General features: G+C 42.1%; 1 protein-coding gene across 1 annotated transcript in view; it reads right to left on the reverse strand.

The window, feature by feature from the left end:
* Positions 1 to 400: 400 nt before the first annotated feature.
* The window catches only part of LOC124071008 (reticulon-4 receptor-like 1), a 76,681-nt gene continuing 60,816 nt past the window's right edge, over positions 401 to 16,265 (reverse strand). Inside the window, exons 2-3 of the mRNA XM_046411428.1 lie at positions 3,211 to 3,665; positions 401 to 2,199 (exon numbers count right to left, since the gene is read on the reverse strand). Of these exons, the coding sequence (XP_046267384.1) occupies positions 1,300 to 2,199; positions 3,211 to 3,665 (1,355 nt within the window). The 3' untranslated portion in view covers positions 401 to 1,299. The remainder of the gene's footprint in view (positions 2,200 to 3,210; positions 3,666 to 16,265) is intronic.

The following is a 16,265-nucleotide window of genomic DNA, read 5'->3' on the forward strand; positions in this document are numbered from 1 at the left end:
GGTCATCAGTACTCCTCCCTGATTGTTTGGGCTCCTGTGACTGTTTTGATTGAGTCATCTTTGCTTGAAGGATATATTTACTTTCTACTATTCTCCACAGCCTTTCAGAAGAAAGTGCGTAAGAGTTTCCGGGAGATAGAAGGTTTATAAGCAAGGCTCAGGCCTCTGTTTTTCCCTGGTCTGGCATGAGTTGACCTTTCAGGCTCATTGAGGCCCCTGTTTTGTAGCCAGTGAGGTCGAAGAGTGGATGAAAACATCCTTTATCTCCATGGTTTGTCCTCATCGGCCACTGGCTCATTAGGCACTCTTGCAATCTAGTGTCGTTCTACCTGCATGGCTTCAGTGGTGTTTTTTTTGTTTGTTTTATTTATTTATTTATTTTTTGAGGGGGGGGGGGGTCTTTTTTTTGTCTTTTTGTCTTTTTTTTTTTTTTTTTTTTTTTTTTTTGTGGACACAGAAGCATACAAACAGTAACACTCATTCACTTGCTCATTTACACTGACTGTGACCTGTTGACTCTTATGATAGATTAGCTCTGAATGGCTTTTAATTAACTGGTTTGCCATGACAAGGACAAACAGACACCTTTTTAACAGGGCTTATTCAAAGACGTGTCAGTTATATAGATGCATCACAACTGCAGTGGCGTTTTCTTAGAATTTAGACTGAAAGCCAAGGGTACAGATGTACAGTACAGTAAAGTGGGCTCACCTTGCTGTCAGTATAATCACTTTATTAACAGATATGAAGTGATTATAGTTATTACTGCTCAAATGACTCATTTTACTGCCGCTTGTGTCTCCAGTATTCTGCATCTTAAGGTGCTGTTGAGTGACTGTGCTTTTGTCTCAGCGTGAATGACAGATGGAGCGTGCGCTGAGAAAGCTCTGTCTTGTCAAGAGGGCTAAACATAGAGAAGAAGTCTTGAACTGTTTTGATCCTCATTGCATGTTCTTCTTGCTCTTATTTCAATGAATTATTGACTTGTTATTTTATGTGGCTGTACATAAATTCAGTTAAGCAGTCGATGCCACAGAGACAAATGTAAAGTTTTCCTGTTGTTTCCTTGGGTGACATCATAAAAGCTATGGGCTTAAATGTTTTCCCTGACTTCCATGTTTGATTATGTCTTGTAAAGATATCCTGCCTTAATACTGCAGGGATACTTCAACAGTAGATATTTGATAATGTTCTTTATACACAGTCATGTACACACACAGTTATACACACATGCCTCATTTAAAGAGCCAGGGCAGGGTGGTTCAGGAGAATGAATCATAAGGTTGCATCTTTCCTGTCTCAGCGTAGGATCACAGAGATGAGGGAGAGCAGCAGAGCTGATGGTAAACAGAAAATATAATCTGCAAGGTGTGACTGTGCTTTATTATTGGCTCTCTGGACCCCACTTGGTGGGCCAACAGAAGTTCTGGGGATGCATTTGTTCTTCCTTCTTGCAGTTGCAGATAGGTCATATTTACCTCCATCTGGAGTATAGTCCTTCTCAACCTCCTCCTGTAGTACCTGCACCTCATTGAGCCCCCCTTTCGCCTTGCGGCCCCGTCGAGTACAGTTTCTGCGGCCTCCCTTAGGCGGCCGTGGTAGAGGTGAGGGTGAAGGCGAGTTGTGCTGGTCCCCATGGGGCAAGTACGGCCGCTGATGGTGGTTGTGATGGGTTCTGTGACGATTCAGGTGATTCAAGGACTCCCCATGCTCCATCTCCCCACCGGGGGCACCACGTGCATGATCCTCGCTTGACAAGCAACTGGGCAGCTCCTCTTTCTTCACCATTTTCAGGTCCTTCCCCACCAACTCTGGTGGTGAAACACACATGAGTGAGGAGGTAGAGCCTCTGAACCTACGTAGCCAATCCCAAAGTGACAGGGCCTTGCAGTCACACTCCCAGGGGTTGTCGTTAAGTCGTAGGTACTCCAGAGCAGGCAGTAGAGTCAGGCTGGCACCAGATAACTCAGTCAGGGAGTTATTAAACAGGTAAAGGGTGGTGAGGCGCCGCAGGTCATGGAATGCCTGGCGGTCAACCCACTGGATTCGGTTCTGGTGGAGAAGTAGGCGGTCTAATACCCCCAGACCACGGAAGGTGTTTTGGCGAAGGCTCCACAGTCGATTGCCATGCAGGAAGAGATGACTGAGATTCAGCAGGTCGATGAACAGATCATCTTCCAGGAACTCTAACTGGTTGTCCTGCCAGGGTGTAAGGGAAGGAAGAGAGGCAAAAACAGCAGCTCAAAATGCAGTACAGAGCATTGCACTGAACATCACTTTCATTTTTCATGATTTATTTTACATTCACTTTCTGTATTATGATATGTTGCTTCTGGAAAAACAGTGTTATCACTATTGTAACACTGATTTCAGCACTAGTATATCCTTGCAGCTTTTTACTCAGCTCTGACATCACACAAGAAACCAGTAGCATCACATGTTATGTATAAATGTATGCAGAACACAACAAATAGGTTTGTCTTATTACACAGAATACGGTGACAAAGCACAGTACATGAATGAAATAGCTGGACCATCAAGGAATTCAAAGGATGTGTTATTTTTTTGATGGAGATTTGTTGGATATTCAGTGACCTGTACAGCTTTCAGAGGGCAGTGGCAAGAAAAAAATGGTGAGCAGTGTAAAAGGGGTCAGAAATGATTCTCTTTACCCCTTGAGTGGTGCGTTTCAGGTTAAGGGCTCAGTTAAAGGAAAGGGCCCAATGACCAATGGTCATGCGTGATATACTCACAGCTAGGGGTGGTTTCTGTACGCTTGACAAGCTGTTGAACCGAACTGTTACAACTGACATAAAAATGCTGTCAAACATTCAAGCTGTAACCTTTACCCCCTCACTCAGTGTCGCAATCAGTTCATTTTTGCAATCAATAATATGGATATGTGGTCCTTTCCATATAGCAGAGGCTAAATAATTAATAAAATCATACAGCATACTCCGGCCTGAATTTTTAAACCTGCTTTGTTTTCCTACAGTGGTTGACCACAGAAGCTCTGCTGTAGATTACTTTAGTCTGAGGGCTGCTTTGTCGTATTTTCCCTGCACTCGGGATAACAGCTAACATTTGATCAGCATCCAATTCATATGCAGTAAGTGCTGAGCCGGGCTGATGGACAGATTACACCATAATGCGATTGTGGCTGCAGATGCAATATACAGTAGAGATAAAAGGAGGTTATTATCCATGTACCTGTAGGTAGAGATACTGAAGATTATGGAGGCCCGCAAAGATCCCTGGAGGCAGGCTGATCAGGCCACAATGGTATAGATGCAGGGCGTGTAGCCTACCCAGACCCAGGAAGGTATCTGAAGCAATAGCCTTCAGGTGCCGGTTGTCCCCAAGGTCGAGCTCCTCCAGGCGGTCAAAGCCATGGAAGGTGGACGGTTGTATGTAGGAAATATTGTTGGAGTAAAGCCACAGCATGGTGGTGGTGGGCGAGAAGTGGCCGCGAAGCAGCCGCTGAATCTTGTTGTTCTGCAGGAAGACACGCTCGCTCTGGGCAGGGATGCCCTCGGGCACCTCATGGAAGTTGTGGGCCTGGCAGGAGACGGTGCTAGGTGACGTGTAGCAGATGCAGTGGCGAGGGCACGGCAGAGAGAGATCCAGGCCACACAGCACCAAGAGTAACTCCACCCCGCCATAACCTGAGAGCAGGATGAAAATGAAATAAAGATACAAAGAGATGGAAGGAAAGGGAGCATGAGAGAAAGACAAGCAGAATTAATTGAATTCATACAGCAGAGCTCCTGTTATCAGATGCATCTTAAATGGAAAAACTCATTGCTCTCAGTTTACAGGGACAACAATAGGCATGGTTCAGTGCAGACAAATTACAACACTAACACAAATATCGTACAAACACACACGCAGATGCACACAGTGTTTCATGAGCCCGTTCTTCACACATATTTTTCAATCATTCCCAAACTGTTTACCCTTAATCTTAACCTTGCCTACCCTTCGCTTTTATCTTCATCCAAAACTGTTTCAAAATCTGAACTCAGGGGACCATTTTATCACATTTTGCAAAAAAAACTTGAATATCCTGAATACCAAGAGGCGCCCTCACCACCACACCCAGACGGTCACATTAAAATACTGCTCAGGTACACACTTCGTGGAGCAGAAAAGAGTGTGTGCAGTCTTGTGTTTCTTTTGTTGTGTTGTAGTATGATTGTCACAGAGGTACTACTATTACTATTCATGTGTTCCTTGCACCAATCTTGATGACACGGCACACATGCAGACAGACACACAGCAACGCACGGTGTTATATCCTTTGGTTATCCTCTAAAGGCGACAGAAAATCGATGCTTCTCCTGCTTACAAGTGAACACGCTCCACACCTGTAATACATTCCCACAATAAGGGAAACTGAGAAAGAGGGATAGAAGGAGAGACGGGAGGTGAAGAATAAAGCGGGAATCATCTGCAGCATGGCTGTGAAGTGGATATTACTTTTTGTTTCCTGATTCCCCTCATCTCAGTCCTTATTCATGTGGTCCCCCCCCCCCTCTCGTGGATCAGTCCAGTTTTTGATGTATTGTGGGACCACAGAGGGTGGAGACAAGCTGATCCAGGGATAATTTTCAAACAGAGAGAGGGAGTTGTTATACAGTATGAACATCAGGCGCTGATATGTGCCTAACCTTGAGTGTGTGTGTGTGACAGATGTGATGGACAGATGTCAGGTTGACCAGGACACTGCTGCTCTGTAAAGAACAACATGTTCTGAAATGTCAGTAGGGGACAGATCCCCATTATCCTGTGTGGCACACGTGAGAATAGCTCTGTGCACTTGTGTAACCATGTAGGTACCAGGTACGTGTCTGTCCATATGTCTTTCTATATATGTTACATTTTATCTGAAATTTATTGTGAGAGCAACTTGTCTCTTGTATTTGACAAAGCTGACCTTTTCCTTCCAAAAATAAATAAATAAATAAAAAATACACAGCTGTCGTGTTGTCAGAACATCTCTTCTGTCCTGCTGTACCAACAGCAAATCAATACTATGCAATCTTCTTTAATACTGCGCAAATAAACAAATTCCAAAACCTTCTTATTATATATGATTAAAACAATAAAACAAGTTTTTACTGTCTGCAATTCTCTGTTAGACTTAAATTTATCTTTAATAAATGATTATTCTTTTAATTGAGCCATAGTGATGGTTTGACTCTATGGACGGCAATGTTGGGCCACGATTACGATCAAAATATCTCTACAAATTCTTCCTATATTGCCATGACATTTAGTACAGATATCTACTGTATGGTCCCCAGAGCATGAGCCATGCTTACTCTATCTTTTCCTGTAGTGGCACTGATATTTGTGACTTTTCATCAGGGCAGTAGTTCATTCTTTTCAACACTTTGGTTTATAACCAGCAAAACTAATGACATTCCCATCATCCACATGTTGTGCTTTTCTTTAAAGCTAATTAGCAAAATAATCCAAAGTCATTTATTCTTTACCAGTTACTATACACTTATTTGGTGCGACATTTTTTGTTAAAAATGACTAATGTATATATGGCTGCTAATTAAGAGTAATAGACAGTTAGCAGTATTTATATGTCACAAAGACTTTCCAGCTTTGTCAAACAAGGTGAGATATTGATATTGCAACACCGTTTTACACACATTTCCATTCAGCATGAAACATTTTGCTGGTGTGACGTGCTTATATTGAAAGACCCACTGCTGCAGACGGGTTGAATAATAATTATTAAGCAGTGATCAGTTCACATTTCTAAAATGTGTTGATGCTCAAGACTTCTTTACAGCCTTTCACATGTGCTAACCAAGATTTGATTGGTCAAACATTACTGTTGTAAGCTGGAACATACAGTATGGATTCAGCCCCTTGGGGTATCCTCCTCTACTCTTCTCCTCTGCTTTATCTGTTCATCTATGTTGCCCTTTGCTTTATGCTTCTCTGCTTTCTTTCTCTGGAGCATTTACACAGCCCTTCCTCCACAGCTTTATCTTCCTGGTCTGCCCTGCCTCCTGCGCCTGTTAATTAGGTGTAAAGCTGCTATTTGCCACATTGTGTGGTGTGTACAAAGAGTGAACTGTACATGCACATCTGTGTGAATGTGTGACTTTGTGTCTTTGTTTAATTTGGTGAGAATCACTTGACTGAGCTGTAATTTCTTGACTTGGACAGAAGGGTGTTTATACCTTTTGCTTCAAGTTTTATTAGTTTTGAGAAAAAGATAATATTTTGATTATATTTTAAGAATATTATCAAAAAGATACGCCAGTGACAATCACATGTGACTAAAAGGCGATCCATAAATGAGTGAATGAGTTAAACATCATCACAATTTTCTTTGCGTTCAAACCTCAACTCGTCACAAATGACATTTATGGTTTCAAAGCTTTTAGTGTACGTTTGTAATGTTAAACTCACCAGCTGGGTGTTCCCACTGCTCCCATTAATTATTTTTACATTCAAATTGTCTTCAGCACAAGTCTGCTTGACATGTACTTGTGATAGTGCTTCTAGCGTCAGTTTGCATTTCCAATCGCTTTTTTTTCCATGTTGCCTTTCTGTTTACCCCTGCAGTGTTTAATTGTTTTCTTTTTTGTATTTTCATCATCATCACTCTGCATCTTCATTTTCTATCTTCTTCCCCAGTTCTTCTTTCATTCGTTCTGATTACATGCTCTATCTTTCTGCTATTCATTGTGCAGCAGAGTGTACACGTATGTTTGAAAAGACGACTGTCCCTAGTAGTGCGTGTGCTGTATATATCTGAGCACATCTGAGGGAAATGTGGCTTGCAGATTAACAGTGGGTGTTTAAAGTTTACACGCCGACTCATGGAAGTGATGATGTATAGCAATCTCACACTGGCATCGTCTCGTTTTATTTATTTATTTATCTTTCACCATTCAAAAATGGAATCATTTCCATTCACTATAGTGTATACTAAGGCAGTGGAAGGTTTGCGGTTCAGGGTAAACGTGGATAATCCATAAACTGTTCTCAGCATGAGTGAAAGAAAGGCTCCCATCCCGCATCAACAAGAAATCCTTGGTATCTTGGTGTCTAATATTAAAAACATGGTTTCAAACACCTTAACTCCATGTCAGCACAAATCCTTGGATTTCCTACTGTAAATTTTAAACTATCTTCAGTTCAACAGCTCTAGTGCAGCCTTGAATACATAAATACACAACTAATTGCAAATCAGCAATTAGCTGAGGCGTTAAGCCAAACTGGCGTTAAGCCAAACCTCAAACCTGCGATGACTCCCGGTAAGGAGCATCAAGGTACATAAAAATCTCTTTCACCAGTAATTTTCATGATGCATTTCCCCATGTACTGCCAATAAATAGGAAAATGAATGAGCATGAGCTGCAATTAAAGTGATTCTTGCCTGGTGTGAATCTCTGGTGAAGGGGCGTAATGTTTTAAAGCTCAACCTTCGTAAGATTGAAATATTTTTCTGTGGTTTTGTCAAATTTCATTAGATGACAGTGGGATAGGTGAAAAAGGGAGCAATTAAAGAAAATACTTTTTCTGTATGTGGACATCCAAACACTACAACCACACAGCATGTAATTGTAGATCATCTCATTGCAAAACCATGGGCCATGCACCATATTGTTCGCAGCTTGAGTCTTTGTTGCATCTCTCTCTCCTTCATTTCCGGTTGTCTATCTACCCTCTGTAATACAGGCTTTATTATGCCCCCCAAATACTTAAAAAATAATCTGCTGCTACAGCACAAGAGCCTCCAATCTTCTGGAAAAGCTTTTCACAAGATTTTTTGAACATGGCTGCAGGGATTTGTATTCATGAGATCAGACACTGATGTTGAGTGATAAGGTCAGCGTTAATCCCAAAGAAGGTGATGGATCATGTTGAGGTCAGAATTCTGGGCTCTGTGCAGGCCCAGACCTGAAAGCAAACTGGACAAACCTGTTCTTTATGGACCTGGCTTTGTGCATGGGTGTTTTGTACTCATGATAGCATGATGGGCACCTTCCCCATGTTATTGGGTTTTTGTGCTTTTTTTATTGAGTATGTGCAGACCCTTAGTTTCTCAGACGATCAAAAATTCATAATAGACTCGTAATCAACCTTGATTGCAATTCGAAGTGTCCTGTGAACAGTTTTACAGATGTCTCTTTTATGACGGTGGTCTGTGGGGAAAAGACTTTTTGGGCTGCAGTGAGTGATCACTGATCAAAATTGGAAGCACGGCTGAGGACTGCTGCTGTATCCAGGTCTACATAATACATTCATGGTGGAGACAATATGAGTCACAGAAGTCGGAGAAATAAGTGAGCCAGAGAAAAGTAATTTCACATGGCATGCTCTAAAAGGAAGAAAAGTAGACAGCAAGAACAAAGCTTTTCATCAAGAATGGATAGAATCTTACATGTTCATTCTCCCCATGGGCAGTTCAAAACCAGTATGTCTCACGTCTCAGACCAAGAACTGAGCATATGTTGAGCAAACATACCCACTCAAATCCAGAAAATAAAACCTTTTTATATGGCAGTGAATCATACCACATGTAAGACATTTTGGACCTTTGCTTGAAAAAAATCTTCTAGAATTGGACCAGATTTATTTTTTTCTTTCTGAATCTCAGCTTCTGTTAGTTTTGTTTGCATGGATATGCTATTAGATTTGGGCACATGAGGGGCAAACTGTAATTTAACTCAAAATTATAATTCAACGCAAACTACACTAACAAACAAGACCCCAACTCAATCAAGATTAAGTCCTCTGTCCTCACCCTGTATCATTTTCCCTTTAAAATAAATGAATCTAATAAATAAATCTAGACTTGTGTGTCTGTACTCCCATCAGAGTGCAGCCCAAGGATTGGTGACACCATCATGTGGAAGCGCTTTTGTCCTGCTGGGCATAATGAACATGTCTGTGTATGGCAGCGGCGTCACTTACGGGTCCTCAGCGCTTTCATTTCAGACCAAGGTTGACGCCAACGTGCTACTCAATCAATAAACAAACTAAGATCCTGAAAAGCTATTTGTTTCAGCGACGTTGCTACTACTTTAGAAATGTAGTGAAGCAAGTAACGCTACTGCTGCCCAACACTGTGAAGAGGCGTGTCCACATACTTTCAGCCTAATTCGGTAATTCCACTATTTGAAACTTGACAGATTACTGTTTACTGCTCTGCACAATCAGATGTTTTGCTGTTCAAATTCCAGCTTGACTGGATCATGAACACATGAGTGAATATGTCCTTTTGTCCTCTGGGTTAGTGCTCATGTATTGCTCTCACTTCATACCAGTAATTGTCCATTTCAGCAAGTGATGCCTTCTTAATCAAAACTCTCTCTCTCTCTCTCTCTCCATGTCCCCCTCTATTTCCCAGTGGTTGTTTGTCTACATTCTCATCTTAGCTTCCCCGGTTAGATATTTGGTGAGAGCTTCATCAAGCAAAGCCAGGATTTAATTACAAGAGCTATCTCCCTGTTCTGTCTCTCTCGCGTCCCTTCACACCAGTCATAAAGTGCACACAAAAACACACAGAAAAGAGAAGAACAAACACATAAACATGCTTCTTGTCAGGCCGTCATCACAACCACCTCCTAACTACAACTTGGCATCTGGAATAGACACCTGCCACTCATTCTGGCAAATACAAGGAGAAAGTGGGGAATGTAAGAGAGGGAGGGGAAAAGAGAGGAGCAGAGCCAGGGAGGGGAGGAATGGGCAATATCATACTCAAAGGGAATGAGGAGCTCTTAAAACATGAAAGCAGAGGCAAGGGAAGAGAGGCACAGCATGGCGGTGTGGGAGGGTAAGAGAGCAGAGTGAGTGAGACTGTAGCTAAAAAAGGATGACGGGGATGACAGGGATCTACTGCGAAGCATACACCATTATAGGTAGGTGTGTAAATGTCTGTCTGCCCTGCACAGAGCACAACTGTGACTTCCAACGATTTGGCAGCTAATTCTGTCACCTTCTATGAGGTGAGTCACGCACTTGCAAATTGATTACACATAACGCACATGCATACTCACTTAAAGAAAAAAAAACATTTTGTCACGCTGAAGCACATGTATGCTCTTATGCATCCAGGTGCACACATACACATGCATGCAGGCCACAGGCTCATACACCCACATGCAGATACAGATAATCAACCTTAATTAAGATGCAGTGGCAGGATTTAATCAGAGAATTGAAAAAAAGCAAGTGCAAATCAGTGAAAAGGCAGAGGAATTTAGAAAAACGGCGAGGAGACAGAGTGAGAGTGCAGGAGAGATGATGCCGAGCTCAGACACTCAATATAGATGCTGCTCCTCTCTTGTTGGTGGTTGATTTAGCTTAGCATAATCCCAAAGATCATTTAGCATTGCTCATTCAAATGGTGATAAATCTCTGGCAGAGTTAATGAGAGATTTAAATGGCGTCATTGCCTCAAAGACACAGCTGAAATATCTCTGCACTATATAATCCTCCCCTCTCATGTAATATAGTACATAACCATTACATCCATCTTCATACTGGAGACAAATCAGGTCAATATTTCTGGCTCTGCACCACTGATCCTCTGTGGCCTTGGAATTACTACTTTGTTGTCTCTAAAAAGTTTCTTTTGTTTAAACTCCTACTTCTGTGACCCCTAACAACAACAACAAAAAAAAAAACAACAATAAAAAAAAAACAAAAAACACAGCTTTCAAGCAAATTGCTGGCTGACTGGACACAGACGGAGTAACAATTGATTTCTTGAAACAGACATGATTGTAGCTACACCCCTGTCTCAGTCCTCGATCCTGTCTGTTTACAGAGCATCAAAAATGTTGCAGAGCCAAAGAGAGTTTACCCTTTTAAATCATTGTTTTTCATCTCTCTTTTTTTTCCCACGGCTTCTTCATTGTGCAATTATGGACGCACCTAAGAAATGTTTCACGCCATCATGAGGTAAAGCAGGTCAATGAATGCAGAGAAGGACTGTTTTATCTCATTTACAACAAATCCTGTGTATTAAGAAATGAAATGATGAAATGACAAGTGCATTGGCAGACATTAATCAGCAGCTATTACAATAATTGATTAATTGCTTTAGTAATGATTTGTAATGATTGGACCAGAAACTGGCTCCTGCCCATTGAATGATTTGTTGATATTTTCATTATTTTTCTGACATTGTTTTAAAGCAAATAAAATAAATAAATAAATATAAACATAATTTATTTCCAGCCCAAATGTGAGTTGGCTACTGGTCATTTTTAAAAGCACACTATAAGTTTTGAGTTCTACCCTCCAAAGAGCCAGTAGTTCTACGCCATGAAAACGAACTTTGAAATCTTGGCTGTTAAGAGTGACTGAGGCAAACATAGTTACTTGCCAAATAGAAACTAATTCAGTCTTTCTCTACAACATGTCCTTGAACACACCACCAAAGTTTTCCAAACTGTCCTTTCTTGCAAATATGCAATGTCAAGAAATGGCTATAAAGTACTGACTGTGATGGACTACGCACTACAGCGAGTACTTTATCTAAAGCAGTCCTTTAGATTTTGTACTATAATGGGAAAGTGACGACTCTTTAACCTCAGCATCTCCAGGGCAGCGGTGTCGTCTGCCTCGCTCCAGCAGGGAGGCAAAGTGCTTGAAGTTGAAAGAAACAACGATGTTTTCTTAATTATCATGAAGCACCTTAAGTGGTACCTCACCTGTTTAACAAATCTGAGAAGGTATGCTTGACTGCTATTTTTCAAAGTATTTTATAATTAGCGTTGGTCCTGTGTGGTCTTTTCTCCACTGTCTGACACTTTCAGTGGTCTGATTCTCTGCTCCAGGCCCTTCGGCCCCTGGCCCGGCGCTGTGACATCTGTTCAGCTCATAACATACTGGCCCATTAGAAAAATACGCACACTCTACTCTGATCAGGGTGAACACATTCATCTCTCTGTGTGTGTGTGTTTGTGTTTGGGACTGAGACAGTGAGGCAAAGACATTGAGAGAGAGATTGAGAGAGAGAGAGAGAGAGAGAGAAAATGCAAAAATAACCTCTACCCTCTTTGCATGCAGTAATTGGGTCATTTGAAAGGCTAAGCTTATCTCAACACTAATCAAGCTCTAATTATACTCAGAAAAACTTTGCCTACCCCACCCCTCCCTCCCAAACACACACATACACACACACACAATCCAAGCATAATCAGATGATGCAGGTCACAGCTTTCCTTATTTAATTCCTGCCTATTAGTGAAGGAAAGATGTGAGCGGGAGTACACCGCTGCTACTGCTGTTGCTGTCCTCCATCTCATCCTGCCTCACTGAAGCCACAGTGATAACACAGACCGACAGGGTGACATGTGTCCATGGGAAACAGGGGCCACGTTCAGATTTCAATGAGGAGGTGTGGCACCTCCTCCTCAGGCATCAAAGACTCATTCATTCAGGCACACAAGGACGCAGGAGGCCGAGGCCTCCGCACTCAATAATCGACACAGCACAATGCTGAAATCGCCAAGCACAATTTACACTGTACCCGGAGAGAATAATTTTACTCATAGGTAAAGATCAGAACACAAAATAAATCCATGTGATAATAGGGTTAGAATCTACTTCTCATGTGCACAGTCAGTCGTTCATTTGCATTATTTCGCCATCTTTCTAGTTGCTTTCTCTTTCTTGAATATCTGAGCTGTTAATACTGAGAGAAAACCTTGTTTACTGTAAACCGTGGCAACCAGAGTTATCTTAAAGCAAAAAACACAATGTTGAGGTGCATAAAATGTGGGTGAAAGTGTTTTGTCGTTAAAAAAAAAAACAAACAACCCCCCCCTCCAAAAAAAAACAAGGTTGCAGGCAGGAGTGCAGTTTCAAAGTGACACACACACACACACACACACACACACACACACACACACACAGAACACACAGACAAACACGCCCCAATGGAGCAAATACAGTACACACCAATCACAGGAATTTCACAGCTGACTGACCCTGATCTGGCAGAAGGCATCTGTGTCTGCTGAGATGATGTGTATAAATGTGTGTGTGTGTGTGTGTGTGTGTGTGTGTGTGTGTGTGTGTGTGTGTGTGCATCAACACACACTCCACAGCGGTGATGGCTGAGGTTCTGGTTGCCCTCCTGTGTCTTGCCCATCACTGGATCTGGAACGCTCTTTGGCAGATATCCTCAGTGGAGAGCGGCGAGAAATTAGCCTGTCCAACAGGCCAATGAGAGGAGGAAGAGAAAGTTCAGCATCAGGGGCGAGCTGTTTCTTCTCTTAATAGCTGTTTGTCCAGTTCCCCCAGCACAAGGAAAATCTCTCTTCCTCGGCTTGCGACTAAATCATTCCTTGCTCTCTACACTGCAGGTATGAATCACCCTTTGTCACCCTCCTCCGTTCTCCTCCCTGTTGTTCGTTTAGTTTCCCATCTGTCTCTATTACAAAGATTGTTAAAAGTACATCAGGACATATTACTGCATAAATCTTTCATAGCACTGACTGTCTGTGCTCTTGCACCTTGTTTCCACAGTATTTATTTTTGAGGCTCTCAGAGCGAGAAATTTCCGTCATGCTCAGGGATTACACTTGTAAATCAGACACGCACAGATTCAAGAAAAGAGAAAAGAATAGAGGAAGAAGGCAGAAGGCGAGCGAGATGAAGGGTTACAAATCCAAATATCCAGAATGACAAGTGAAGTGAGCGATTTCAGCACAGTGACATGTCCAAAGGATCATCTGTCACCGGGCTGTTTTATCGGATAACACGCCATTCTAGCACACTTGCCTTAGACTGAGCCAATCACAGGCAGGCATTGGCCATTTTTCATACTGATTGGCCCAAACAAGAGGGGGGAGATCGGCATCAGATCTCTCATTAAACTGGCTCCCCATGGAGAATGATTTTAAGCACTATAGAACTGTCAGCACTTGATGCGTTGCATCCCAAACTGAGTTATCCAGCAGCTGACAAATGTGAGACCCACAGCAACAAAATGATTAATGACTTGAGAGCACAACTACATATGCAGTACACTGCACTGGAATGAAATTGCTGGATCAACCCCCTCCATCTAAATCCAAACTGTCAAACTGAACTGTTTCTAATAGTTTTCAACTGACAGCAATTCAAACGTTCTCACAACACCATTAGCATGATATTAGTGCAGCAAAGTGCTACACTACCCCTTCGGCCTGCTTTTCCTTGTTGACATTTGTCACACCGTGCCGCTGGAGGAAAATACATTCAGGTGAAATGACAGAGAAATAGCACAGAAGAGACATCAGTCAGGAAATATGAGAAGGGCAGTGGACAGGAGAGAAAGAATGCACAGGAGGAGGTGTCACAGCTTTTCTCCATCAGCTAAACAGAGATGGATGAAGCGAGAAGAGCATGTCGGTGAAACTTCCTCAATCAGTCATCGGATCTGGCTAATCTGAAGGTTGCCGGTTAAACTCTGCCATCAGTCATGGAGTTAGGCTTCTGTGAAGGTTAGAATCATCTGGAAAAAATGCTGTCCTTCTGCTCTCTTGTTTGTTATGCTGATTCCTTTGCAGTTCCTCTGTGGTTTCTGTAAGGTTGTGTTGTGTTTATCTCTTGATTCTTAACATGAACGTGTTTTCCCTCTTTATATTCAATGGGAAACTGTGGTGAAAATCTGCCTTGAGTAAATACTCAATGTCTACAGGATTGAAGAAGGGCTCTGAAAGGTTTGTAGCCTTCTCCTCCACTGAGGACCCCAGCTGTACAGCTTGAATTCACAGCATTTACAATGGAACCCAGTGATGACTCAGCTGCAGCATGAAAATGTCTTTAAACAAACCAAAACGTTCACAGAAACCTTTCAACCCACTCCGGCAGTCAACAATCATCTTCTTTGCTGGTGAGCTATATGCTAAATGTGTTCCAGACAAATTCAGCTGTCATGAAATCACTAAATATGCTATTTCACTTTGGAGCTGTGAGGAGGCAATACAGAAGTAGGGCTTTTAATAATGCTGTGAAGAAGCTATTAGGTGTTCCTGTTTGAGAACATCGTCAGGAATGATTCACATCTATTGCAGAAATCACTGAGAACAAAAATTAATACGTTATATGTGTTTATTGTACTGCTACAATGTCTGGATAGCTAGCCTCTGCTCTGTTGCTGTGAACACACAGTTAACATGGTTACAGGTACACAGAAAGTATGTTAATCTCTTACAGCCCTAAAAGGTGCTATTTGGCCATAATTTCAGTTCAAAACAATCAAAAATATATACTGAAGTTAGCATGCTAACCAAGTAACTGGAGGCCCGTCTTATCTTGTACCACCACTTTGTACTTCTAGAGGCAATACCCCCTCCTTAGTGTTAGGAAGAAAATCTCAGTACTGCAATAGTTGAAGAAATGATGCTGGACCTGGATGTCTTATGCTTGAAAGATTTATTGTACTTGAGCGCTTGAGGAGAATCAGGAGTCATCAGTACAGCTGCATGTGATGCCACCCAGTTCTGACTTGAGAAACCCCGACACAAGTCTTTTATACAAATATGAAAATGCTCAAGATAGTTTTACCCATTCTTGGCAAAAGCCCAAAACAGATGATAAGGGACTGAGCGTCTACTTCATGAAATAGCCAAAACAGGACAGAGTTACATACAGAGTCAAGATTCGCTCAGTGAACATACAATCACCTGCCAGTGTCAAGGCCTTCATATCAGTCAGCTCTACAGCTGTCTCCAGGGGAGACGTCTGGGTGTCTGCCATTGAGATTTAGTGCTACTGTGATGCCCCAGGTCAACCCCTAAAAGGGAGGATGGGAGAAAAGTAAAAGAATTCCCTTACACTTAGTTTCAGCTGTGAGACACAATGAATGGCAAGTTCACTAAGATTCCAAAGCTGTCAAGAGAATGAATATTGTTATACTTCTTTTCCTTATTAAACAGAGAATTATACATGCTTGGTCTTGAGTTGTCTTTCTGCCATCACCTCTGGTTTGGTCGAAATAAATCCTCAGTTCAGAGAGTATGGTATGAAAGTCTTTCTTTCTTCACCTCCCTCCTGTCCCCACCTGCTGTGTCTTCTTGTCCCCAGCATGACAGTTCTCATCTGAGCTGCTCTAAATTGCCTTTATACTGGATCCCCTGTTGTCAAACTGGCCACTGCTGTTCTTGTTACTGTCCCAGGTCCCAGTCCGATGACCATCTGTGTTTACTAGGATGTTGACTGAGCCCAGTTGACCTTGGTGATATAACCATAATCTGAGGTTACAATACAGGCACAGTGAAGTC

Source organism: Scatophagus argus, chromosome 14 (genome assembly GCF_020382885.2).
Source record: "Scatophagus argus isolate fScaArg1 chromosome 14, fScaArg1.pri, whole genome shotgun sequence".
NCBI classification, from domain to species: domain Eukaryota; kingdom Metazoa; phylum Chordata; class Actinopteri; family Scatophagidae; genus Scatophagus; species Scatophagus argus.